The sequence below is a fragment of the Chiroxiphia lanceolata genome, chromosome 2 (assembly GCF_009829145.1).
Source record: "Chiroxiphia lanceolata isolate bChiLan1 chromosome 2, bChiLan1.pri, whole genome shotgun sequence".
Taxonomy (NCBI): Eukaryota; Metazoa; Chordata; class Aves; order Passeriformes; family Pipridae; genus Chiroxiphia; species Chiroxiphia lanceolata.
Genome location: NC_045638.1, coordinates 7,718,246 through 7,745,541, shown reverse-complemented (window position 1 = coordinate 7,745,541; position 27,296 = coordinate 7,718,246). Strand labels below are relative to the sequence as shown.

The following is a 27,296-nucleotide window of genomic DNA, read 5'->3' as shown; positions in this document are numbered from 1 at the left end:
TCATTCTGCACTAGGATTTGTGTGGTTTTTTCCTGTCTGTGTGTAGAACTCTACTGACTTCAATACAATGTGCAGGGGGATGCAGTTACATACCTATTGGAGTAACTTAGCTGAAAGTTTAAAACGTTCCCAATAGGGATATGTCCATGTGTCCTTATTTCTTGCACCACACCAGATTTAAATCCACAATCATAACCTGACATATACTTTTGTCAGCCACTGGTGTTGTTTTGTCAACAACTGAGCCATAGAAAGACACTGGAATAAAATTATTTGGATGACTTTTGGCCATCTGCTGTTTGAGAAAACAAAGGATCTCTGCTCATCAGAGAGCTGCTGTATGTTGATGCTTTTTAGGCTGGCTTGACTTTATCTTAGTTCTTTTTAACCTTTTTTTAGACAAGTAAAAATACTTGAACTGTCAAATTCTGAAGTATTCTTTACTTGTTTTCTAAGGGAGATTTTTTTTACTTTTTAAAATTTTACCAAGAATTTTTATGAATTAATCTTATGTGTTAAATGGTTAATGAACTTATACAATAACATATGAATAGGCTTAATTTATCACTCCTGCGTGTTAAATATTGTAACTTCCTTAGATTTTAAGTTCACTATTTGTTAATGTACACAAATTTATGAAGTCCCACGGTTGTTAAATGTAGAATATGTAGCAATTTTTGAAAAGCAGTGCCATAACTTAGGCCCTGATTTCTTTTACATAGAAAAGATTTTCAATCAGAAAAATTATTCTAAAGAACTTTATCATTTGTTCCTCCTGAAAGATCCTTAATGTTAGCTCTCAGAATTGAAGTTCTTAATAATTCTGTCTTAATAATTCAACACAAATGAAAAACTTGGTTAAATAAAAGGAAAAATTTCCAGTTCATTGACTTTATTCTGTAGAGTTGATACTTTTTTTGCAATTTTGCTAAAGCAGGTGTTAAAACATTGTGAGTGCTCGCAGAATTAATTTATTCTCTTATGTTGTGACCTGACTTTTAAACTAAATAGTTTACATTAGGAGATGTGCATTTCTTTATGTATAAAATGTAAACAGTGCTTGGTATTTTTGTGCAAGACATTTTTTGCTGAATCTTATTCCTTTTTTTATTTGGAATATAAAGTCTTGATCCGTTCAAACTTACTAAGAAATCATGGGGCTAATTATGATGTAAATAAATGTATTCATGATGTAAATAAAGTTTTCAAGGTCATGCTTATGATACATAAATGAATTACATATATATAGATATATATATTCACCTTTGTGCCTGTGCTTTTTACTGAATTGTAACCCTGGATATCTGTTAGAAGTGCTGTTAATTGTCTCTCTGTTTTGCTCAAGATTTTTATTGAAGGATGGTCAGCTGTGGCTCTGTGCCCCTCAGGCGAAGCAAATATGGAAGTGTTTAGCTGAAAATGCGGTTTATCTTTGTGATCGCGAAGCCTGTTTTAAATGGTATTCCAAACTAATGGGGGATGAACCAGACTTAGACCCTGACATTAATAAGGACTTCTTTGAAAATAATGTGCTTCAGCTGGATCCTTCCCTATTAACAGAAAATGGAATGAAATGTTTTGAACGTTTCTTCAAAGCTGTGAACTGTCGGGAAGGAAAGCTAGTAGCAAAGAGAAGAGCCTATATGATGGATGATCTGGAATTAATAGGATTAGACTACCTTTGGAGGGTGAGTTAATTGGAGGAAACATCTGAAAGTTTAAGTGCTGAGTCTTTCTCAGTCTCCTAATATTTTTAGGAATGTGTGATTTCATATTGAAATTACAGAAATCTACTTTTTCAAAGTAAATGCATGACTTTTGACTCCACTGTCTTCCCAGCAAGTGTACAAGCTGGTAACTTTGCAGACTGATACTTGATGGAAAGTTGTTTGAAACATAAGTTTAGTTATGTATGCACATGAAATTAAAAATTTGCCTATACTGTTGAAGAAGAAAGGATCGTTCCAGGTGATTTACCTGTAGATTTCTCTTTTCTTTCACGTGCACATTATAATTAAGCTTTGTTCCGTGCATTAATTGCGTTCCTTGCGGTGTGGTAAACTGGGGTGATTCTACATTAGACCAGATGACCACTGGTCTGATTCTTTCTGTTATAGCCACAACCTGTTGCCTAAACCTGGTGGTTATGCAGGATCCACAGGTTCTGTATAGCCACCTGTTCTATATGTATAAAATCTTCCTTTTCAATAGGAAGGTTGTTGCTATCTGAAGCTTGCCAAGTCTGTTGGGGAAAAACATCAGTATCTAATCTGTTGCGTAATTTTTTCAGAGTGTTCCTGGTTCTCAAGAGCTGCATTAAAACCCACAGTGGTGCACTGTGGCATGATTATCATGGCTGTGTTTTTGTAAAACATGTACAGCAGCTGTCTGCAGTAATTTTGGTTGTGGCTTTTTGAAGGATTAGGTATTTTAATCCTGGTGATAATAGTTAAAACCAAAATAGATCACAATTTGTATACAAATAAATTCACACTGTTTGTGAACAGTGCCCACATAATGATAGCATGTTTTAGTGTTGGGAATCACCTTAATCTGGTCAGCATGACAAAACTCATTAAGCTTCAGCTCAGTATCCTGCAGGGTTTGTCTGTAAAACCTGCTTTCAGACCTGGTGACTGGTAATTAAAATTTAGATTATCACGTTAGAAGCAGAATTCATTTTCCTGTTCCCCTTCCACCCGCTCACAGCCATTTACATATTTGAAAATTCTCTTTGGTGATGCAGGCTGTTCAAGCATCTGAAAAAATAGTTTTCTTATTCTCTGAAAGTAGAGAAAATTGGAATATTATGTGAAGATGAATATATAAACACTAATTCTATTCTGTTTATAAAACATCAGCTTTTTTTTTTTTTGGTCTGAACTCCTTTAAAACTAGCTAATTCTTAACCATGATTTTTATATAATTACCTTTAGTGTAAGTTGTTTTATTTTTTGTATCTAAGCATTTTAATCACTTTCACTTGATAAAATCATTAGTCATACTGTTGTGTAAAGATACTTAGTAGTAGTTATGTTTTTAAATTTTATACCAGCAAGTTTTAAGATTTCTAATACTTTTTTTTTTTTTAAATTATGCTAGGTTGTGATTCAGGGAAATGATGACATCGCCAACAGAGCAATAGACCTTCTTAAAGAGATCTATACTAATCTTGGCCCAAGGTTACAAGTTAATCAGGTAAAAAAAAACAACAAGAAAACTGATATATGATAGAAAAACAGTAATAAAATTCAATTTGGTGATATTTTCATAGTTGAAAGGTTCGAAAACAGAGAATACTTTTCATGTTTTGCAGGGTATACTCCTGAGTCCAGCCATCAGTTTCTGGTCAGATGCAGAATTAAAGAGTTTTTTCTCGTATTTGGAGACTGAACTCTGATAAATTTTTCATGTTAAGTTTGTCTGTTGTATTTGACCCTTCTACTCAGAAAACAGTTAATGTCATATACTTAGGACGACCTTTTGTGGAACTTTCAGTTGTGGCACTTATTTATACCGGTGTGTTCCCTGGCTGGGTCTGTGGAATGTTGTCACAAGCTAATGTAATCTCTTTTTTCTGTCATGTCCCTTACAAAGGGTCACAGAGTTTCCCTGTATAATGGTCAAGCTGAGCTCTAGCAAATCAGGTATTATCTCCCTGCGTTAATATTTGCTGGGAGCTGCGTTTCAGTGGGCAGAGAAGAGAGAACGAATTTCTGTGAGGTCAGAAGAAGGGATGTCGTCCAAGGGTCCTTGACAGGCTTGAGGTGGGCCTGTGAAAACCTTCTGAAGTTGGACAAGGCCAAGTAGAAGGTCCTGCGCTGCACATGAGTCAGAGCAATCCCAGGCACAAGTACAGGCTGGGAGGAGAATGGATTGAGAGCAGCCCTGAGGGGAAGGACTTGGGGGCACTGGGGGGCAAGAAGCTCAACGTGAGCTGTTGATGTGCACTCACAGGCCAGAAAGCCAAACATGTCCTAGGCTGCATCCAAAGCAGAGAGGGGATTCTGCCCCTCTGCTCTGCTCTCCTGACACCCCACCTGGAGTGCTGCATCCAGCTCTGACATCTCCAACATAAGAAGGGTATGGATCTGGTGGATTGAGTTCAGAGAAGGCCACGAAGGTGATCAGAGGTCTGGAGCTACTCTTCTATGAAGACAGACTGAGAGACCTGGCGTTTTTCAACCTGGATAAGAGAAAGCTCTGGGGAGACCTTAGAACAACCTTCTAGTACCTAAAGGGGGCTACAACAGAGCTGGAGAGGGACTTCTTGACAAGGGCATGTAGTGATAGGACAAGGAGAAATGGCTCTAAACTAAAAAGAGGGTAGGGTTAAATTGGATATTTGGAAGAAATTCTTCCCTGTGAGGGTCACTGGCACAAAGAAGTTGTGGCTGCCCCATTGCTGGAAGTGTTGAAGGCCAGGTTGGATGGAGCTTTGAGCAACCTGGTCTAGCGGAAACTGTGCCTGTGGCACGGGGGATTTTAACTAGATGATATTTGAGGTTCCTTCCGACCCAAACATTGTTTGATTTAATGGTTGCACAGATTTGGTGGAGGGATCATAGAATCGACCAGATTGGAAAAGACCTCCGAGATCATCAAGTCCAACCCTTGATCCAACACTGCCATGGTTACCAGACCATGGATGGCACTGATGCCACATCCAGTCTCATGTTAAAAACCTCCAGGGATGGTGAATCCACCACCTCCCTGGGCAGCCCATTCCAGTGTCTGATTACCCTCTCTGTAAAGAATTTTTTTCCTACTATTCAACCTAAACCTCCTCTGGTACAGCTTAAGACTGTACCCTCTTATCCTACTGCTGGTTGCCTGGAAGAAGAGACCGACGCTCACCTGGCTACAACCTCCTTTCAGGCAGCTGTAGAGAGTGATGAGGTCTCCCTTGAACTTCCTCCAGGCTGAACAACCCCAGCTCCCTCAGCCTCTTCTCACAGGACTCGTGCTCGAGTCCCTTCACCAGCCTTGTTACTCTTCTGTGGACCTGCTCCAGGACCTCAGTGTCCTTCCTGAACTGAGGGGCCCAGAACTGGACACAGCACTCCAGGGGTGGCCTCACCAGCGCTGAGTACAGGGGAAGAATCGCTTCCTTGGACCTGTTGGCCACACTGTTCCTGATACAGGCCAGGATGCCATTGGCCTTCTTGGCCACCTGGGCACACTGCTGGCTCATGTTCAGCTTCCTGTCAATCCTCTGGACAATCTCCAGTTGATAGCTTGCCAGTTGTATTTCTTAAGACTTCAGTTTTCATACTTGTCCTCAAAAACACTTTTAGAGTCTTCAAAGCTACCTGTTTGCCAGATCCAGCACAGCTTCTCCAGGTGGTGCATTTACAGCCATTCAAGCTGTATCTGACTGCAGTGGCAGATGGCTGGAGCCTTCTCTCTTGCAATAGGTCTGGGCTTACTAAGTGTGCATCGATCTGTGCCTCTGTGCATGGTTAGATCTGACAATTCCAGAAGTGTTGGATTGACTCAACATGCACACAAAGTATTCAGTGTGCTGGCAACTCCTCTGTTCCTGAGCTGCCTCTAAGGAAAGTGGCTGCTGAACTGTGGTTTGCTGCAGTAGCTGTGACTGTTCATGTTTTGGTTGCAGACTTACCTGGAGACACTGCAGATTTTTTGCAGTGATTCTCTAGGTTATGTGTCAGTCTAGGTCAGGAGCAAGGATGTTAGATGTCAGATATAAAATGTTAGATACCAGGCAGAACGAAGAGAGCTGCTACAGCTGCCACTCTGCTGAATCTAGCTCAAAATCCGTTTCTGAGTTTGTGCAGGAAATGAGTGTATCTGGAACTTGGTTATGTGGTTTTGGAGGCTGGGGCCAGGGTAGTTGTTCTGAGGGTTTGCAAATGTTCTGTTAACTCTTAGGGTTAAGTAAGTCAACCTGTAGTAGATTGTCAGCTAAAGATTTATTAACAGTCTGAGAAAATGATGAAGTGAAAGTCCAGTTGAGTGTTCTCTGTCCAAAGTTCCACTTTTTCTATTTACATGCAAGTTTGCACTGTACAGTTACAGCTGCTGATGACATGTAAGATTTTTGAAGCCACAATAAATTAGAGCTATTTTATCAATGGTAGTCGATTTGGTTAAATGGTTTGGTTTGGGGGATTTTTTTTTTACTTCTACCATTGAATTTTCCTTCTGAAAAGGTGATTTTTAATATTTCTTGTAATTGCACCAATTTCTTAATGTAATTAGGTAGTGATTCATGAAGACTTCATTCAGTCCTGTTTTGATCGTCTAAAAGCCTCCTATGATACTTTATGTGTGTTGGATGGAGATAAAGACAGTATAAATTGTGCAAGACAAGAAGCAATACGGATGGTGAGAGTGTTGACTGTTTTAAGAGAATATATAAACGAATGTGACAGTGATTACCATGAAGAGAGAACTATTCTACCTATGTCAAGGTATGTGTGAAAAAGCAGTATTGTGATTTTGATTTTTGTTAAACTAAAACATTACTAATAGCTTTGTGATTTTTGCATTCTAAAGGGTTTCTATTCAGGGAATGGTATTTACAGAGTTTCAGAATTCCATTTTCTTTTTTAATACATGAAACTGTACTTTAAAAAAATTAGTTTGAAAGATCAGGCAAATACAGATATACATGAAAGGGACAGCAGACCTGAGAGTAAACCTGTTGTGCTGGTTTACTAGCACTTTACTTTAACTAGCACAATGTACCTTGAGGCTCGATTGTTTTGGATATAGTTCTGTTTTCAGATAATTACTTAAAAGCAATACTGTTCTTTACATTAGCATCGTCAAAGCTTTGTTTTTCATATTCCTGTTTTACAAAAAACATGTCAATGTATATTTTCTCACCTTCCGTAGTTGTTTACAGAGATCTTTTATCTTACTTTGCAAGCCTAAATTTGGGATTATTTCTAAGGGAAATAGTCTGTGTAAGTTCCTCATAAGAGGGGGAAGAAAACAGTACCTTGAAGTATATTTATTTTCTGTATACCTTCACTCTTCTTGTATTTGTCCTTCAATGAAAACTCAGCTTGAATCCTAGCTCTCTCTTCCTTAACTTTGTCTGTGGTATAAAGAAAAAGCAAACACTTAAATCCAGTGTTGTGTAGATGTTCATAAGCAAAATATTTCCTGAGAGAGGAGAGAAAAGCAGAACAGAAAACTGTTTAAATGTTCCACTGTTAATAGTTGCTCTCTGTGGGAAGAAGGCCTCAAAAGTACATCAGGAATACACTGTGATTGCTATAGATTTATGATAAAACTAAAATATTTTTAGACATGGTAGGGTTTTGTCATCCCTTATTTTAAATGCCCTTTGCTGTTTCTTCATGATGTGTCAGTAATTTGCAGTGTTCCTACAGCTTTTTTTTATTGTATTTATTGATTGATTGATTAGTCCTAACGAAGTTCTCTTGTTCGTTATGGGTGCATCTTTTTTTATATGGGCTGCTTGTTTGATTAGACTAATCTTTCACAGGCCTTGTTAGCAAGGAGCTTTCTGAGGAGTTTTTTCTTTTTGTTGCGTGGGATTAGTTTGTTGGGCTTATCTGGGCACATCTTTCCTAATGAGCTCCCTGCCATTGTGGGAAGTGTGATCACTGCTAATGTGAAACTGTTTCCTCCTTTTTTGATCCCTTTCAATTTATTTTTTTTTTAAGTAATTGTGATTTTAAAAATTGGAATTCTAATGTAAAACTTCTAACAGCTTTTGACAGAAGTCATTAAGACTTGGTGACCTGAAGGCTTTTTCTGATCTTAGTGTATTTAAAAGCAAAGCTAAGTTGCTTTGCTAAAAGAGCAAACCATTGTTGCCAGTCTGATTGATCTTTGTTTGCACATTTTGGTTGGGAAGTTACTAGACAGAGAAAAGATCTAAACTTTATAAGAGAATTCTAAAATTTCTGTTGATGTTTGTAACCTGACTGTAAGTTTGACCATATGATTAACGTACTTGTGCCAAGTTTGGCTTCTTAAAAGATTCTGTGTGTATTGTTTTTATAGTTGCTGGGACCTTCACAAAATCTCATGCTGGAGAGTATCATCATACGTAAAGATTTGATGTTTAAATACCTGCAACACGAAATACAGCAGGGAGAAGAATCTATTTCATGAGGGCAAAAATAACTTTTTCTGGTGTGTTTATTTTCAGAGCTTTCCGTGGTAAACATATCACCCTGGTAGTTCGTTTTCCCAACCAAGGCCGACAGGTGGAAGATTTGGACATTTGGTCTCACACAAACGACACCATTGGCCAAGTGCGGCGTTGCATCCTCAACCGCATCAAAGCCAACAGTGCACACACGAAAGTGGAGCTGTTCATTGGTGGGGAGCTGGTGGACCCTGCAGATGACAGAAAACTCATTGGGCAGCTGAACCTCAAAGACAAAACGGTGAGTGTTGTAGGCTGATTATTTACCTCAATTCAGATTGTAAATGCTTGAAAAGTACCGTGCACGGGATCACTTATTCTTGTGAAATAGTTCCATTCTTCCTCCTTGTATTGTGCCATTAACATGATATCAGGTGCTTATTTAATAGAGAATCTTAATTTATGCATGGTATTAAAACTACTATTGTGTTTTTCAGCTAATTACGGCTAAGCTCACACAGATAAATTCTAATATGCCCTCAAGTCCAGATAGTTCTTCTGACTCTTCCACTGGTTCTCCGGGCAACCACGGCAATCACTACAGCGATGGGCCAAATCCAGAAGTTGAAAGCTGTTTGCCTGGAGTGGTAAGCTTATTCTGAAATTAGCAGTTTACATGCATTTTTTCTTATACTTTGTCTTTAACTAGGAATTTTAATGTGTGGTTTTTTTTAAAATTTGCTTATTTTAAGATCATGTCACTGCATCCTCGGTACATCTCTTTTCTTTGGCAAGTTGCAGACCTGGGCAGTAGCCTAAATATGCCACCCCTTAGAGATGGAGCTCGTGTTCTAATGAAGCTCATGCCACCAGGTAAAACTTAATTTTATCCTTTTTTTATCTTGTAATATTCTCTATAATGATTTCTCACCTGTTATAGAAAAATGAAGATAGGGGAGTATTTTCTACTTTCTGGTAATTTATTGATATTATAATTTATGACTGATCCTAATTAGGGCTGTAAATGTTTTCCTAAATAGTTCTTTCTTCTCTGCTATATCAAGTTGCATAGCTTACAGTTGGTATTGGGGTTCAGTGCCACAGTGCAGTGAAAATGGGGAGAAGTATTGTATTCCGAAATGATTTTGTAGCAATGCTTTAACAGGATCACTTTTGACTGTAATAATCATTGCAGAACACTTGATAGTCTGATGTTGTCTGTAGCTTTTTGCAACTGTTCTGATACACTTAAAACTTTTCAGATTTATATTTGTAAATAATACTGGCTTGTTGTGGAGTAGTTTTGTTACAAAATGCTTACAAGTTGTGTTTTTATTGCAGATAACACTACAGTTGAGAAACTAAGAGCTATTTGTTTAGATCACGCAAAGCTTGGGGAAAGCAGCCTTAGTCCATCCCTTGATTCGCTATTCTTTGGTCCTTCTGCCTCACAAGTGCTGTACCTAACAGAGGTTTGTGATGCTTTGCCTGTTCTTTAAAAATCTTCAACTCTCCCTGTGGCAGTCCTTTCTGTAATGTTATAGAAGTCTAAGATCAAGTTCTGGTTTGAAATTAGCAATCAAAAGTACTTAACAATTTACTGGAATAAATGTGTATGACCAATGCTGTCAAAAGCATTGTTTAAGTAGTATTCCTATATATTCTCATGTTCAGTATCTATATCCAAGCTGATGCATTGCTGTTAGTTAACTCTGTATTTTTTTTCTACAGGTAGTTTATGCCTTGTTAATGCCTGCCAGTGCACCCCTGGGAGAAGATGCCAGTGACTTCCAATACAACTTCTTAAAAAGTGGGGGTTTGCCTCTTGTGTTGAGCATGCTGACCAGAAATAACTTCCTGCCAAACGCAGATATGGAAACTCGAAGGGGTGCCTACCTTAACGCTCTGAAAATAGCCAAATTGTTGCTAACAGCCATTGGATATGGCCACGTTCGAGCTGTGGCAGAAGCTTGTCAGCCAGTTGTGGAAGGCACAAGTACAATTTCACCGGTAATATGAACCTTCCTTCCTGCAAATACCAATGTGCTCTGGTTTTTATGTTGTCTGCAGCAACTTCTCTCCACTCTTCATTAACAGTCTGTTCTTTGAGTGCATTGCATGCCAAGAACTCCTGTTACTTTCAGATAATGTTGTCTAAAGAAGAGATCAACTTGCTAAAAAAATCCTGTTTCTTTGTGACTATAAAAAGTTAGTGTGAGATGCACTTGCTCTATATGTGATTCTCAGTGGTTTGCATGATTGTCAGTGCAGGTAACTTTTAATTTCTAAGTACATTATCCCATAAATTCAGTTCACAAAAAGAATTCTGATTCTTTTGAGCTGCTGAGTCTATTGAAGGATGTGCCTCTGAATTTCTGGTATCTATTAGAGCAGAAACCAACAGAACTGGTGTTGAGTCATGCCAGCCCTTTGTCTACATAAAGACAAGTCTTTGGATTGCTAAAGTCCTAATTCTGTGTGTTGTTTGTAGAAGATTCTTGCAGAGAACAGTTTAGGTACATTGCAAAGTTAAGTGCTGATGGTTGAAAGGTATCCTACCCTAAGATTTCTCACAGTTAGAAAGAGAAAAGTGACACTGGTGTTCTGAGCTGTGATCTCACGTCTGTAGTAGATTTTGTGGATATTTAATATGGCAGGTTAGTTTTTGTACATCTAGACAAGTATGTTCTGGGTCAAGGTTTTATTTGTGTCCTCTTACAGTAGATGTACAGCATGGAACCCAAAAAGTAAACTTTGCTGCTGTTTGTCTTGGACATTTGCTTCACAAGTATTCCAGCTATTTAGCTTTTTTTTTTTGCCTTTTGTGAGGTTCCATCCCAAATAGTTGCTTGAGCTCTCAGCCTGTACTCAAGAATACATAGAGAGTCCCACTTCAAGGTACTTTATTCCACAATATTGACTAAGATCCATCTCTGAAGCAGACAAGTACATTCCCCTTAAGTCTGAAAAATAAATATCCATTATGGTTAGCTACATCTGTTGGAAGATACATGATTAATTCTTTTTCCAGAGGTGAAGATCCCTTTTCATGTCTCGTATTAGAATATAATAGAAATATCTTAAAGCAGACATGTTTGCCACTCTATCCTTCGTTCTGTTTAAATGAGTAAGTTTTACTGCCCTCACAACATAATAATTTCTTACAACAGTTATTTAAAAGGTAGTTTGGGACACAGATATCATCATTTGAGTCTTGAAGTACTGTTTAAAATATATTTATGCTGACTACTTAAGAGGTAGTGGCATTTGTCCATGATTGCTGGTATTCACTGTTTGATGTTGCAAACATCTAACTTAATAATATTAACTGATTTGTTGGAACAAACGTGGTTATTCTTGCTGTCATCATCATCCTGTTTGAAGGACTTCGATATTTTTTGTTATTGCTGCAGCACCAACAAGTTTACACCTTGGAATGGAGGTGAGATTTGTTAATACCTTTCATCTGCCTTATCTAAAGCATAAGTACCAAAGCATAGCTTTCTGTCTTGGCTTTCCATCAGTACTTGAGAGAAGTGAGGTAACCAGGGTTATGTGTCTGCAGTCTTTCAGTTATCAGTCTGTTGCTGTCACTAGTACCTTTTAAATTTTTACTTTTTTGTTCCTTGTTTTCATAGAAGGTGGAATTAAAAACATTGTCAAACACAGTATTCTGAACCTGATTTGTCCCATGTATATTGTGGTTGATCACTTCCAGCCCGCTTCCAATAATTAATTGACTGTGGAAGCTCTCTTAGTCTTTGGTGGGGGTTCTTTAATTTTGCTCCCTAAATCAACTGTCCTAGTGAAGCTGACAAAGCAAGGGGTGTGATCAAAGGCAGGTGTTACACAGCAACTTCACAGTGTGTCTTTTGAGCAGCATTTGAGGTGGCTTTTTTGAATGAAATGGTACAGAGAAAATGAAAAAACTCTTTTGTTGAAGAAGTTTTAGCTTGTACCCACAGCCCACAGTCTTTTGTTTGTCTGTGAGAAGGAAACAACTGTTTCAGATTTGAACTGTCAAAACTGTGAAGCTCTTGCAGCCCAGGGAGAGGGAACTGTATGCTCAAACCAATACAGAAAAGATAAAAACTTGTCTTGCTACTGTTTTGTTATGGAAATACCATAGAAAAAGGGGAGGGATAATTCAGAACAGAATTCTTCAGTAGTGCTCTAACTCAGATGTTTAAGATGTACTTCAGTATAATGAACACTGTAACCATGTACTGTCTGGACACTGTTACCTAATCCAGAGGGAGAACCAATTGTTTTACCAAACCCTTTCTTTCCTACATCAACAGAAAGGGAAGGAGGTGTAACTGTAAACATTCTGTTATGAATAATCTTGATCAGTAATCTGATCAATAAACAAGCTTCCAAACCTGATAAGTTCTGAGCAAGTGCCTCTCCTCTTAACTGCTTGTACTCTGTGATCATACACTGCAGCATAAAGTGTCTTCAAATGTGATATCTGTTTGATAATGAGATTTATCTTGGTGTTTGCAGATTCTGTAAGTAGTTTTCCTTCCACGATCTTGCATACTTCTGCCAAACCTTTCCAAGTAACTTTAGATCTTCATATCTTTTTGCTTTTTTCCCTATGTAAAAGTAAGTATAAGAAGTACTTTCTTCCAGATAAACCAGGCTACGCATGACCAGGCAGTGGTGCTACAAAATGCCCTACAAAACATTCCTAATCCAACTTCAGAATGCATGCTAAGAAATGTAGCAATACGTCTTGCACAGCAAATATCTGATGAGGTTGGTGAATTCCTTTCTCTTTCACCTTTTTTCCTATAGCATTTTTCCTCTTTTTTTTAATCCTTAAATTTATTGCATTCTAAAACATGGATTTTCCTTTTAAAATTTCATGAAACACTTTAGGTAGTCTTCATATGATTCAATAAGCTATTAATTAAAAGTATTTCTTTGTTTCCATATGCATTATGAAATTTGGTGTCTAATACCATAAAGAGGCTTTAGTGAAGAGGCAGGTTCTGAACAAGCTCTTTAATGGATTGTGAATATCGTTATCAGAACTTTAGAAAATGGATGTAATAGATTTAAAGAAGTTAACGGGTATTTTGAAAACACTTTTTGTGATACTTTCTTCTTTTTTTAGTCTTCTCTGTTTTGGTTTCTGAGTAACACTCTCTTCCTGAGGAGAAAAGCAGAAAGGGGAAGGGAAGTTTAAAGTATTGAGCATGATTTTTAAATGCTGAGAGTCTCAAGTTCTTGCCAGTGTATCTTTATATATTGAAAATGGATTAATGTTGCAAGTGAGAAATTGGATTGTGGACCTCAGTAGTGTTAGAGAATGTGCTTTAAAATGTAATAGTCTTATCCATATGGTATGGCCAAACCCTATTTAGATGTGGAATCATGAGTCATGTCAGTGAATAAATATATTAATGAATTCTGCTGAAATCAGCAGAAGGTGAAATCAGAACTGCTGCAACTTCCTCTTCCACAGTGAATTGGGTCCCTTCCAGTGTGGAAGCAGTGAAGATGGTGTTTCTGTGCTGTATAGCACATCTGCAAAACCATCTCCAAAACATTTCTGAGGTATCTAGGTAGAAGTAGCCTCGTATGATCATCTTGGTGTTGAAAAGGACACTATCCCTGCAGAACAAAGGGCTGTGTCTAAGGAAAGCACCATGTACTAGACTGCAGGACTGACCCATCTGCCTTAGATCAGTGGCGGTGTTGCATCTGTACATAAAATCAGCCAGTTGAACTCAATTTAATTAAACTGCTTCCATAGAAGAAATGTCTTTTGAGGTGAGGTATGAAGCAAGTTTTTTAATTGTGCCTTTGTCTTTCCTGGAGGACTTCTAATAAATAAATACATTATTTTTCTTTCACCAGGCACGTCAAAGCAAACAAAAGCTGAATTTCTTTAACAGCATTGCTGTTAAAGTTTTATTTGCAAATTTCTGGTATTATGAAAACTGCTGTAGATCTAAATTTCATATATATCGCAGTTTGCCTTTGAAAGGTTTTTTCTTTCTCTTTTTCATGTTTTGATGTTCCATCCAAAAGACTGACTCTTTTTAACTGTCCTCACAGTTTTTTAAAAAATAAATCCAACATGATTTCCACAGGCCAGAGAGAAGACTACTGCAGAGAAAGGAATCTTTCACATTTTTTAAAAATGTTGATACTCGAAGATTTTAAAACTCCAATGAGATAAAAGGAACCCCCATGTTACTTTTCTTATGATGCTGTTGCTCTGAGGTTGCTTAGCTTGTGACAAAGATGAGATGCCTGTTACTTTTCTTTTAACTCCAGATGATGTTCGTATCAGTACACAAATGCACATTGTTCAGGTTTCCTGATGCAGAGAGCTTAGTAGTTCAGCCTTCCTTTTTTATTAAGTCTGAACGTTAGAAATATGGAACTTGACATTTTTGAGAACTGCTTTTAGAGGTTGCCTAGTTTTTGGACAGTTCTACGTAGAATACAGACCTTGGCTGTGTTTTGAGTTGTTTTTACTATAAATAGTAAGTTGTAGTATGTTTTGTAATGTGTAGAAGCTATTGGTGCTAACTCAGTCCATGCACGAAATACTGAAGAGTGATTCTGCATTCATAAGATGCATGAGCTGTGTTTTTATTAACGTTAAACCCTGTATATCTTAAAGGTAGAACAGTCCCTTTATGTAATGATCAAATACTTTATAAGCATCAATTTGTGGAGCTAGCTATCAGCCAGCACAATAAATACCATGATGAGGAAAAACCCTGAAATAAGTTTCTGCATTGCTTAAGAGGCTGGCTGCCTTCCAGATGCATGTTTGGTGGTTTCTTGGGGTTTTTTCCCAAATTGAGAAATTTAGCATTGAATTTGGTAGTTTCTGATAAAGCTTACTCAGTATCAGAATCCTACTTTCTGTTAAAAAATGGAATTTTATTTGAGTGAAGTACAAATATTTTTCAAGATACATCATCTCTCTTTTTTCTATTTAAGGAAAAATTCTTTATTAAATTTTGCAATTTTAAGCATTAAATTTGCTATAAAATTCATTTGTGGGAATTTGGACTCCAAGGTAATGTTATTTGCAGCTGCATTCTAATGTTCCTTTGGTTTATTTCTCTCTTTTTTTCAGGCTTCAAAATACATCCCTGATATCTGTGTTATCAGGGCAGTACAAAAAATTGTCTGGGCATCAGGCTGTGGGTCAGTTCAGCTGGTTTTCAGCTCGAATGAGGAAATTAGTAAAATCTATGAAAAGGTAAGAATCCCTAAGCAACTGCTTTTTTGTAAAACTGTTCATTTGTTTATAAAAGAGTCTGTTGACCACGTCAGGCTTAGGGTGTGATGAGCTTTTAGGTGGGTGGTGATATATTTCAGAGTTCAGTACAGGTTCTTGTCATACCACAGTTTGATGTTCTATTCCAGATTACTTTTCTCAGTAACTGTTTAATTGTAGCTTCAATCTGGTGTCAGTTCAAAAGTGCACCAGTTCTGTAAGCTGCTGTAACATGCTTTCAGCCCAGTTAGATTCTGTATCTAAATAAGGAATAAGTATTTCTTGCTAGTTTTTCTAGTCTTCAGAGTTAAAAAGTCTGTTCTACAAAAGCTGATTTAACACATATGTGCGGTCTAGAATGAAAACCAAGAGCTAATTTATGTGAAATTTCACATAAATTTCCAGTGAAATTTTTTTCACTGGAAAAAAATTAATTGCTAATCCTGTATGACCTTTTTCTTTTTATTAGGTAGATATGTAAAACATCTTGGTGGTTTCACACATGGTTTACACACATAGTTTGGAGTTGGGGGTTATACATCGGTGCAGTATCACACACTTTGTGTGTAATGTTATTTACAGTTACAGGAAATAGTAATATGTATTTTGACAGTGATTTTTTAAAAAGTATCTTTTTGTTCTCTGAGCATCTTCTCTTGTTCATCTTAAAAAGTCATGTTTAGGACTTGTTGGTGCTTGTCTAAGAGTAGAAAAGAAAGGAATCTGTAAGGGGGCTTTATTCTTGGAGGATTAGCTGCTGTGCTTAAGTGATCAGTCAGAAGAAGAGCATTTACTTCAGCAAAATGCAACACCTTTACATTTAGCTTACGTGATAGTATGATGGCATCTGCTTCTATTGCTGTGAGCATGACTTCTTCATTAAATAAATTGGGGCTTTAGGGGTTTTTTAGGTGATAAACATGCATATAAAACATGGTTTAGTTAGTGTGACAGTCCAAGCACACAAACATATGCTCTTGTATCTACACATATGATGTTTTAAGAACAGCAGTGCACTGGAGAAAATACACCTAAAAGAAAATAGAGCTAAGTGTGCTTTTCTAACATTTTTCTGGCTAAAAATTTTGCAGTTAAGTTCTGGTAAAATTACTTTGGAAGCAGTCATCCTCCAAAGGATTTTATGGGTTTTCTGTTTGGTTTTTTGTTTTATTTTTTTCTTATTGACACTTATATGGACATTTTTGATAAATGGCAGCTGCATTTGGTTTATGCTAGGCAAAAGGGGAATAAAAATTGAAGGGAAAAATTTGAAATTAAAAAGAGAAAGAAATTGCAGAGGTAATAAGAAGGAGGAATAAGGTACCCTTTGCTAGTGTAACATAAAAAAGAGGAAAGTATCCTGGAAATAGAGGAACATCATGGAAGAAAGGTCTCATTCTTATTTTAAGAGAATTGTGTTTGCTTATAGATGATGGGAAGTAACTTTTATGATGGTTTTATAAAGATTGAATATACTGATGACTGACAAACACTGGCTTTTAGAGGAAAAAGTATTTTAAGGAAAATGCTTTCAGTTTCCTAAGTTAACCACTAAAAATTAGACTTTAACTCATAGGTCCTAGAAGTATTTTGCTAAGTGTGTGGAATAGAGATTTATCATTAAAAGTTTAAGAACAAAAGCAGACTCATTTTTATGGAATCAAGAATGACATGTCAGGATTCCTGAAAACATCAAAGGAGGCATTTCTGAGTAGTACCATCAAGAATGACTTCTGAAAGAATGTTGAGCACCTAACGAAGCTTCTGAACTTAACTGGTGAATTGAATTAAACTTTAAAGCCCAGATAAATTATTTTGAGAACATAACTTGTATGGAGTCTCTTCTGCCTCCTGCCTCAAAAATTTCTGGTGTGAGAATCCTCTCTGTGGCTGAAGATGACTTTTTGCAGCTGCCAGTGGTGTCCAACTGCCTTTGCCTCATTAGCTCAGAGGAGGCTCCTGGACACCAGAAATACTCCAGATGTGCTGCTTGGACAGACCCCTCAGCTCCTGGGTCCCTGAGTGTAGGGAAGCACTTCCCTGAGTACAAAATGCACTTTGCTGTTCTCCTAGAGCCCTGCAGCAATGCAGAAACAACTGTCCTTTCTGAACAGGGGGCAGTGCAGAGCAGGTGCAGTCCTGAACTTGTTGAAAGCACCTCTGTTTGCTTTAGGATCTTGAGCTGTGTCAGAGTGACCACATCCTCCCACCACAGTGTGGTGCCTGTCTCTGATTTTTTAGCTGCTGTGCAAAGACTAAGTAGTGTCTCTTGCCAGACTAAGGCATCCTTTGGCCTGTTCACAATTAATTCTCTTTCCTGCATTGCAATCCTTTCTTTCTGCCTGCTTTGTCTTGATGCCTTCTCACATACAAAACAAATAATTAGTGCCTCTAGTTAATGTTGCTAACCTACATGATTTATAAATGGTGAATGGAGACCTGCTCACATTCAGTTTCTTCAGAACTTCTTGAAGATAATTACTTTTAGGTGGAGGAGAGGGCTTGCCATTATTCTCAAAGTATTTATTTTGGAGAAATGTACCAAAATCAACTGACTTGATTCAAGTGTTCAGTTAAAGGAGTAACCTCTGTGCCCATTAGCAATAATATTACTTTCTATTTCAAAAATCACCACACAGCTGTTTGAAATTTGGTTCAGCTCTCTCATGTTTCTGAAAAATAGTGATGAATAAATTCTAGCAGTATTAAGAAGCTTTTAGTCAAATAAGTTGTGAGTGTTAAAGCCTTGTAAAACTGGATTTAATGATGAATTATAAAGCACTATAGCCTTTCTGTGCTTAAGTAGTAACTGTTTTCCATGCTTTACACTCCATGTTCTGAGTATTAAAAAAAGCAGAAGAAAAAAAAAGCAAAGAAACCCCCAGATACAACCAACAAACAACTCCAACAGTACTAACTGATGAAACTTCTGCTTACAAGCTTCCTATTTAACTTCTGGCTCCTTCAGTTCATGCTTGGAATCCTCCTTTGAGAAGCACAGTACTGGAAGTTCAAGTCATCCTACATAGTGCTTTGACTCAGATCTGAGTGGAGTGCATAAAATACTTTGCAATGATAATCACTTAGTGTACAAATTTGTGGTTTGTGTTTGTATTTAGTGGATATACCTTGGAGCCAGTTGGGTTTCTTGGGATTTTTTTCTATACCCACTTTGTGCACTCTTGTTTGTTTTCACAGACAAATGCAGGAAATGAACCAGACCTGGAAGATGAACAAGTTTGCTGTGAAGCACTGGAGGTGATGACCCTGTGTTTTGCTTTGATTCCAACGGCACTGGATGCACTCAGTAAAGAAAAGGCGTGGCAGACGTTTATCATTGATTTACTGCTGCACTGTCACAGCAAGTAAGTTTTGGTGTTTGGTTTTTTTTTTAATCACATCTACTGTTTTACAATTCAAAATTAATATGAAGCCTAAATGGCAAAGCAGTGACTTCTTATTTAAGTGATTTTTCTCTGCAACTGTCTTAATTATTGTTTATTGCTGTAAATCTAATTTGGATACCTGTTCTAAATATCAGTCCCATTTTCTTTGTACTCATAAGGAGGATATTGTCAAACTGGATGAATGGGTGTCTGATAATGTGCTACTGATGGCTTTAGAACAAATTATTTGTGGTGCTCTCACATGAATGGGGTCAGAATTTCAGCACCGTGTTTTGGGGTTTTGACTTTTCTAGATAAACAGGTTGAAAATTTTTAGATTCAGGAATATTCACCGTAACAAAAGGGTCATCAGAGTATCTCTTTACAATGAACAATTTGCACACATTGGTGAAACTGTGGAATGTTACCAGAATACCACAAACTATTAGTTTGCAGCCTCTGGTGTAGGGTGTTGAATTTTCAGTTCCACTGAACCTTGCTAGTATCACTTATTGTTTGGAAAAATAGTTCATTGTGCCAGTAAAAGAAGCTACCACTGAGCTCTTTTCTCTCATATGCTCATAACTGTTATGATACATATGATAATCTCACTCAGAGTAGTGCATCTCTTCATTATTAAATGATAGAAACAGGAGACTGCTCGTGATTGAAGATGGAGAAATTGAACTAAGTGGCTAAAAAGTTCCTCTTCTGAATTAATGTGGAAACAAATTAATGTTTGCAGAGAGAGAAAATTTAGCAAATACCAGACAGAATTCTGAATATCCTTCCATTTTCAACTATTGTTCTCTAATCTCCTAAGCTCAATCAGAGAACAATGTGAGCAAAAATACACATGTGAGAAAATGCTTTTGGTGCACCATAAAAGAGAAGGAAGATGATCAAATTCAGATCTCACAAATAGGATCTTTCTGGAAAAGATCAGATGGACTGCTTGTTTTTCAGAGATTGAGATTGGGACTTTTGCTGTTTCCTCAGAGCTTAACCACTGAGAAACAGTGTAGCATGTTTGGTATTAAATACTAGAGCTGTTCTTCCTCTCCAGGGTAATTGATTTTCTAATGGTATCCCCTGAATGCAAGGGGGGATAGTCAACAGTGGATTGCTGAACAGTTAGTCCTAAATAATCGTGAAACCCAGAAGTATTCCACTGATCTCTGCAAAGTGCTCAGTGCAAAGTCCTTATTTATTTGTGGCCCAAATAAATAAAAATCCTGTGTGCCAATGTAAAGCCATGCTCCTTAGACCTGTTGAAGAGGCTGATTTCTGTTAACTAAGCAGAAATCTGTGTCCTGGAGCTTTCAGTAGGACTGGATTCAGGTTGCCTGCCTTGAGGAGGGAGGTGCTTGACCTCCAGCTGTTTCACTGGGTGAGTGTGAGTTCATCTTGCAGCTCGTGTGCTGTGTGCCAGCTCTGTGCTGTCGTCCTGTGTCTGATATAGCATGGAAGGCCTGTGTTTAGGCAGCTGCTTCCCACTCATGATTCCTTAAGAACTCTTAGATTGTTGTAGCCTCACAAAAATATAATACTTGCGTTCAAATAGTGCATACTCCTCAGAGGTATGTGTTTGCTAGGTCACATTTATCACTTTAGGAAAATGCCACCTTTATCTATTTCATTCTGCATCTACATACGTGGACCTCAGGACTGTCTGTGTGATGTGTCCAAAGCAATTGAAGGATTGTATCTTAAAATAAACTTGTGTGAGAAGTTCTATGAAAACATCAGCTCAGCAGTGGGGTCCCATGAAATGTCAGTTATTGTTCAGAACAAAACAGAGCTCCCCCACCCCATGGTCCTCTGCAACTCAGAGCAGTGGAGGAGAACTTGTAAAGATCACAGAAGGGTGACAAGGGAGATCAAAGCTCTGAAATTACTTCCATCTGAGGAACAGCTGAATAGCTGGGGGCACTTCATATTGGAGGAGGGATAAATGGTGGGAGGAGAATACCACAGAGACCCTTAAAATCAGAAGTAGCAAGGGGAGAACAAATAGAGAACATTATTTCTTTTTGTAAGACCTTGAGCAAAACATTTAAGCAGTGTAAACCTTCAGTTTGGAAATGGTTTGAGGGGTTCTTTCATGAACTTGTCCAGTGAAGGCTATGAAATACTGCTTTTGGTAGTCTTCCTGAACCACAAATTGTTAGAAGCAGAGAGAAGATTCTGGAGAAGTGTTGCTGCATCTTCATCCTTCTTGTCCACTTTCCTTTGTGGCTGATAACAGAGACGGGGTGCTCAGCCAGGTGTGTCTTTGCTCTGACCTCAAGGTCATTCTTGTGTATCTTTGAAACACAGTTAACCACACAGGAAAGAACTCTCAAGGGAATGGGATTCTTTGGTGTGCTTTCCACACTGACCTCCTGGACAGAAAACAACGTCAGCCACACCAGACACTGCAAAATCCAGTTTTTCATATGTTGAGATACTTTCATAAAGCATGGCATTCATGTGCAGTCTCTTCCCACACAAACAGAGTTGTTCCTAACAGATTTTACAAGACATAATGCTCAGACAATTGATCTTACAGCTTGAAAGAATAGGATTTGCCTTAAATATGTTTTTTACTGAAGCTTATCCATTCCTGTGATTAGATTAAGTTCTGAGATGGAAAATTTCCTTTAATTAAAACCACTTGAATTTTCAGGAGGGTAATCTTTTTTCTTACTAATGATAAATTTTGATCACTTCAGAGATACTCAGTAAATGCTGAGATGCTGTAGTGGTACATAAAAGCGGTTTTACTACGGTAGTTCTGGTTTGTCTGTCAGGTACAACTGGTGCTTGATTAGAAAGAAAGAATTATTTAGTGTTGCAAATTGCTTATTGTGTTATGCAATATTTGCTGGCAGTTGCAAAGGTGTAATGGTTGGGTGCTTCCAAGTTTCTTTTACCTTTAAATATTTGATTTGTGGAACAGGTTTTGTAATAGTAATTCACATGTCTGAAATTTCACTTCAAGGAGGAACAATATGATGGGCCGTGAATAATTAAAATATTCCCATTTCTTACATTATGTTCAGCTTTAGGAAATGACATTAAGCAGATAAGCACAATTTTTTTTTTTAATGTCCTGTTTGGATAGGGGGATTGAATTTAATGTTTCTATTAAATGCTTTCCAGAACTGTTCGTCAGATGGCACAGGAGCAATTCTTTTTAATGGCTACCAGGTGTTGCATGGGACAGAGACCTCTCCTTTTCTTCATTACCCTGCTGTTTACTGTTCTAGGGGTAAGTTTTTAGAGATAAAGGCTTCAGTACAACGTGAAGTAGCAGGAGAAAATATCTGCAAGAAAAGACAAATTGCTATTGGCAGCAGTCACTAAAATAGAGATTCCTTTTGACCCACAGGCAAGCAGCACAGTTGATTTCCATTTGAACCAGGTGAGGGGAAAGGGGACTTTTTTGTATTTTCTGATAAGAACGTGAATAATAAGCTTTAATATCTGCATTTGACCTTTAACGAATGCTGACCTTCAAGTAAAAATCATTAGCAGATTAGAGAGATACTTACAGTCAGTACCTTCTCTTATTGGACCTGCTGGGGCTTTTCTGTTCCACATGCTTGTGGCCCTCTTGAATTTAATCACTTCACCGTTGGTTTGTTTTTTCCCACTCAGGTATAGAAATTGCTACTAAAATAGTCAAGAATTCATTCTTTAGCAGCTAAATATAATTGTAAACTTCTGAAGGGTTAAAAATTACTTCTTTTCTTTCATATTTACTGCCAGGTTTAGGGAAGATGTGTTGGTATTGCACTGTAAGTAGAAGAGTGTATGAATTCTCTGTTATTTGTTTTTGGTTTACATAGAGTACTGCAAGAGAGAGAGCTAAGCATTCTGGAGACTACTTCACTCTCCTAAGACATCTTCTTAACTATGCTTACAACAGTAATATTAATGTACCCAATGCTGAAGTTCTTCTCAATAATGAAATTGACTGGCTTAAGAGGATTAGGGTAAGTCTTAGGGTCAGTTTATTCCAAATAATTAGCTTTTTGCTACTTTGTTGTAAAGTACAGTTTTAAGCTTGGTAAATGTGTTACTTGGAGTATCCTTTCTCTTAAATTGGCAGGATGAAGTAAAAAGAACAGGGGAAACAGGTGTTGAAGAAACTATTTTAGAGGGTCACCTTGGAGTAACAAAAGAGTTGTTAGCATTCCAGACACCTGAGAAGAAATACCATATTGGTTGTGAAAAAGGAGGTGCTAATCTCATTAAAGTAAGTTGAAGTTTTTTGACCAGTGGAGGGTTTTTTGTCTTTAGGTGGGGTTTTTTGAGGGGGGAGAGGAAAGGTGTTTGGTTTTTTGTTAGTTTTTTTTTTACCCAAAAGTAAGTAAAAAGAAGCTTTGCATCTTGTGGTCTGTATCCATAAAAGTGCTTCTGGAGTTCAATGTTTTCTTTAAAAATAATTTTGAAAATTACGTGTTTCATTCATAAACTGTACTTAACTTTCTCGTTCTTACTGTATTCCAGTACTTGGCAAACATCACACTAGGATAGTGAGCTGGATACAGGACTGTTTTCCTTCATTACCCCTTTTCTGCACATGTTCTTAATTAGTGCTACTAGTGCTCATAGCAGGTTTGAACAAATGCATCACATCTGAATGCCTCTTTAATCAGACTTGTTTTCTTTGTACCTCTGATATTATACAGCAGGAATGTTGGGTTTTTTCAGCAGTAATTGATAGAGAGCTTTTTAGATAATACTGGTTTGGCAAGAGAAATTTTTTACCAATCAAGAATAGTACAGAGTTATTTTTAACTTGCAGTGGGGAGGTGAGTTTGCAGGGAACCTCTTTAGAATGGAGTTACTCAGTTCTAAATTTAAAAGCTCATTATAGTGTTGGTCTCAATTTTGGCTCATTTTTTTTTTTAAGTACCCCTTTGGTTCTCAGACATTCATTTAGCGTAATAACTCTTACACTCTTATAAAACTGTGTGCATTTCTGTGGTAACAGGTGATTTATTTTCTTTTTTTTTCAGGAGTTGATAGATGATTTCATCTTCCCAGCATCCAATGTTTACCTACAATACATGAGAAATGGAGAATTGCCTGCTGAGCAGGCCATACCAGTCTGTAGTTCACCAGCTACTATTAATGCTGGCTTTGAGCTCCTAGTTGCACTAGCAGTTGGATGTGTGCGAAATCTCAAACAGATAGTAGACACGTTGACTGAAATGTATTACATAGGTACAGCAATCACTAGTATGTAATACTTTTAATTATCTATTTTCTACTTTTTAGTATATATATATATCATGTACAGGTTTTGTTTATTATGCACTGAAGCAAATGCCGAGTGTTTTAGTTTGTGGTTTGTGTCTGCTTTTAATGTTGCAAAATCAGGATGTCAGAATCTAGGAAAGTTTGTCAGTGTAGCCTTTATTGTTCTTCTTTATGCAGTAAATTTACTGACTTGCATTACATAGTTGCATCCAAATTCCAGCCCCAGTCACTTACACTGTCTGACCCTTCCTATCCCAATCTCTGACTACTCCCCTTTGTCCATGCCAGCTCCCAGGAACCTCATTCTGTCTGTATCTTCTACTTCTGTCTCATCGTTTCAGGCTCTGCCTGACCAATCCCAGAATCTCATCAGGTATCTTTGGCTCAGTTTTAGTGCCAGTCTCTTGGTTGCTCACCTAATTTGTCATCGTTTTCTGCACACAGACACAGGTCCACTGTCCTGTTTCTCTTTTTAGTTCTGAACTCATTCTCTGCTTGTCATAGTCCTTTTTCAAGCATTTGTTCGCTCAGTTTTGGCCTTGTCTCAGCACTGCTCTGCACTGAAAGAGCTTTCTCCTTCTCACTGGAGAAAGATTATAGTAATTGCAGTATGTACAAAAACTTGCCAATATTAGTGCTTCAAAAGCTAGTAGTCAGATGAAACTTGAGCTAATTTTCACAAGGATGGCAAAAGGCTCATACTTTACACGGATTTTTGTTGTCAGTAAGAAACATATAAGATTTTTTTAGAAGTGAACAAACAGGAGCATATTTTCTCCAGCCCTGAGTGGGATAACAAAACCATTTTGGCTGTAATATTAACAGGGAAAGGAAAAAAAGAAAAAAACCTCAACACTGACAATAAATAAAAATCCAAACACCATCAAACCAAGCAAGCCTACACTCATATGGGAGGAAGGGCTGGGAGAGCTGGGGTTGTTCTATCTGGAGAAGAGAAGGCTCCACAGGTACCTTATTGTGGCCTCCATTACTTAAACATGGCTTATAAGAAAGAGAAAGAGAGAGTTTTCTACCAGGGTCTATAGTTACAGGACAAGAGGCAATGATTTTAAACTGAGAGAGAGTACATTTGTGTTGGACACAAGGAAGAAATTCTTCAGTATGAGAGTGCTGAGATGCTGGAATAGGTTGCCCAGTGAAGTTGTGGATGCCCCATCCCTGAAAGTGTTCAAGGCCAGGTTGGATGGGGCCCTGAGCAACCTGGTCTGGTGGAAGCCCATGGCAGGGGTTTGTATCTAAAAGATCTTTAAAAGTCCCTTCCAGTCCAAGCCATTGTGTGATTTAACAGAATGTTTAGACTCAGAGGGTTCAGCAGAACTGTGAGCAGCTAAAAATAGTATCCCAAGGAGGGAATTGTCCACTACCCCTCACAGTGGCAGTGCTACTTGCTCAGATGGTGCTATCAGTGAGTCATTTGAGGTTTTTCAGTCTCTTCCTTTTTGATTCCATCTCAATAAATGAACAGGGCAGCTTTATGGTGTTCCCCTCTGCCTCATCCTTTTTTCTTCACCCTTTTCTATTGGGAAGTAGTGTATTTCTTGTCACTTCACAATTAGAAGGATTTAATTACATTTCCTTCTACTCCAGTATTTGATAAGCACGATAGAACACCACATCTCCGTGGTATGTCAGACAGAGGAGACAACACATGTATGAACTCTGCATGCTCTGTGATTCATATACCAAGTTTGCTTGCAAACATGCATGCTCTCTTATGTCAGAATTTTTTGTGTTAAAACTACAGGACTACAGGTTAGCTAGGAAATTGTAATCATAAATGTACTCTGAAGAGATGTGATACGTATTTTTTCTTCCAGAGTCTTCTCTCTCAGATTCCTCACAAGTCATAAAGATAGCATTTCCTAAAACTGTTTCCCATCCTGGCAATGGAAAGTGAGGCTTAAGTGAAATACTGTGATTTTAAAAGGATTATAAAATTTTTAAAGGCTTATAAATTGGTTATATATTCTAGATTCAGTTGAATTCTTCAGCTGAGAAGCTTGGTGGTATTGAGGAAAGACTTCTGTTTCGTATCTAAATAGACTTGAATTTTTGCCTGGACACTTCTTTAGTTATGCAATAGAAGAAAATTATGTAATGTTAAGATTGCAGATAGAATTATCCTTCATAGAAGTTGTGTTGATTTTAGCAGTTAAGTTTTCTGGTGAAACATTTGTTTTATTAAACTGCAGTGTGATACAGACTAATAACAATTCTATGCAACTGCCCTTTATACTGCATTGATATTCTCTTTATTTTATAACAAAATAGTTCCCTAATCACATTTTGCTTATTTTCTTTTAGCTTGTGAAGCTCTTACAGAATGGGAATATCTACCACCTGTTGGGCCTCGACCACCAAAGGGATTTGTAGGGCTAAAAAATGCTGGTGCCACTTGTTACATGAATTCTGTCATTCAGCAGCTGTACATGATTCCAGCCATCAGGAATGGGATTCTTGCCATTGAAGGCACAGGCAGTGATGTAGATGATGACATGTCTGGGGATGAAAAGCAGGACAACGAGGTAAATTTAGTTATGTAGAACTGGCTTATCTTTAACTAGTAACTCTTTTTTAATGAAAAGGTTATAACAAATTTCAGTTGTAAATCAGTCACTGATTTCCACTGATAGCAGTGGGGAAAATAGCGTAATATTTCTTACTTGAGTAGGCTCACTACCAGAGGGGCAGTTCAGAAGATCCAGGTAGCAAGTTTTGCAGAATTCCTCCTCATGGATCTGTACTGGAAAGGAACACGTCTTATTGCTGCCACCAGAACGCTGTTAATGCATACAAAGACAGTATTTGATTTTTCAGTTGAGAGTATGAAACACTCCAGATTGTCAAATTAAACAAGGGATACAACAAGCTTTGAGCCAGCTACGTATCAGTGTTAATGACACAAATTTTCTTTTGCTTTTCAGAGCAATGTTGACCCACGAGATGATGTGTTTGGGTACCCACATCAGTATGAAGACAAACCAGCACTGAGTAAAACAGAAGATAGGAAAGAGTACAATATTGGAGTTTTGAGGCATCTCCAAGTAATTTTTGGTCATTTAGCAGCTTCCAGGCTACAGTACTATGTACCAAGAGGGTTTTGGAAACAATTTAGGTAAGTAGAAAATTTAGTATTGATGTTTGTTCACTGCATCAGTAGCAGAAATGGTGGTGATGTAAAGCATATGTGATTTACAGTGATGTAAGGTGTAAATTAGCAGAACTTGTGCAGCATTGTATTTGTTACCCTACCTTCTCACCATTCTGTAAAAGTCTGTTAATAAACCAA

At 37.7% G+C, this 27,296-nt stretch overlaps 1 protein-coding gene across 5 annotated transcripts in view; it reads left to right on the top strand.

The window, feature by feature from the left end:
• The window catches only part of USP9X (ubiquitin specific peptidase 9 X-linked), a 107,012-nt gene that overhangs the window by 55,070 nt on the left and 24,646 nt on the right, over positions 1-27,296 (top strand). The window contains exons 16-33 of one of the 5 annotated variants that reach the window (XM_032679014.1): positions 1,346-1,688; positions 3,103-3,198; positions 6,226-6,437; positions 8,156-8,396; positions 8,593-8,742; positions 8,848-8,968; positions 9,437-9,567; positions 9,827-10,105; positions 12,731-12,856; positions 15,204-15,329; positions 18,546-18,712; positions 21,878-21,986; positions 22,107-22,139; positions 22,567-22,713; positions 22,830-22,976; positions 23,743-23,965; positions 26,312-26,532; positions 26,932-27,122. In XM_032679014.1, coding sequence (XP_032534905.1) covers positions 1,346-1,688; positions 3,103-3,198; positions 6,226-6,437; positions 8,156-8,396; positions 8,593-8,742; positions 8,848-8,968; positions 9,437-9,567; positions 9,827-10,105; positions 12,731-12,856; positions 15,204-15,329; positions 18,546-18,712; positions 21,878-21,986; positions 22,107-22,139; positions 22,567-22,713; positions 22,830-22,976; positions 23,743-23,965; positions 26,312-26,532; positions 26,932-27,122 — 3,063 coding nt within the window. The remainder of the gene's footprint in view (positions 1-1,345; positions 1,689-3,102; positions 3,199-6,225; positions 6,438-8,155; positions 8,397-8,592; positions 8,743-8,847; positions 8,969-9,436; positions 9,568-9,826; positions 10,106-12,730; positions 12,857-15,203; positions 15,330-18,545; positions 18,713-21,877; positions 21,987-22,106; positions 22,140-22,566; positions 22,714-22,829; positions 22,977-23,742; positions 23,966-26,311; positions 26,533-26,931; positions 27,123-27,296) is intronic. The other 4 variants (XM_032679015.1, XM_032679016.1, XM_032679018.1 and 1 more) reach the window with 4 other exon arrangements.